The 401-nt window shown below is 68.3% G+C and overlaps 1 protein-coding gene across 1 annotated transcript in view; it reads right to left on the bottom strand.

Annotated features, from left to right (window-relative positions):
* CELSR1 (cadherin EGF LAG seven-pass G-type receptor 1) overlaps positions 1 to 401 on the bottom strand; it is a gene marked incomplete at its 3' end in the record, with an annotated part of 131,659 nt that overhangs the window by 10,326 nt on the left and 120,932 nt on the right. Inside the window, 1 exon segment of the mRNA XM_015570733.1 lies at positions 102 to 398. Coding sequence (XP_015426219.1) covers positions 102 to 398 — 297 coding nt within the window.

Raw genomic sequence — 401 nt, 5'->3', positions numbered from 1 at the left:
CGAGACCTGCACCCACGGGACCCGCACCCACGGGACATGCACCCACGGGGCATGCTCTGCTGTGAGAATGCCTCTCGCTCTCCCCGCAGCCCCCAGCCCACCCCCCAGCAGGAGGCCCCACGCAGCCCTGGCTCCCCGCTCACCTCTCCTCTCCGGGGGTCGGAAGAAGTCGGCCGAGAAGAAGGCAGAGGACGCCAGCTCTTTCGGGAAGTCCTCCCGGATGTCTTCGAGCCGCGGCACCCAGGCTCCCGAGAAGTTGAACTTGTCGAAGACGTCGACCGCGAGGACTGTGGGACGGTGGTTTCCTTCACACGTGGCCTGAGGCCCTGCCCCCGGGAGCCCCAACCCGAGCCAGAACCCCGTCTTCCTGGGCGCTTTACACCGAGCGGGAGGGGAACGCG

This window comes from Myotis davidii, unplaced genomic scaffold (genome assembly GCF_000327345.1).
Source record: "Myotis davidii unplaced genomic scaffold, ASM32734v1 scaffold67, whole genome shotgun sequence".
Classification (NCBI taxonomy): domain Eukaryota; kingdom Metazoa; phylum Chordata; class Mammalia; order Chiroptera; family Vespertilionidae; genus Myotis; species Myotis davidii.
Note: the sequence above shows the minus strand (reverse complement) of the source record. Positions and strands in the feature narration are given on the sequence as shown.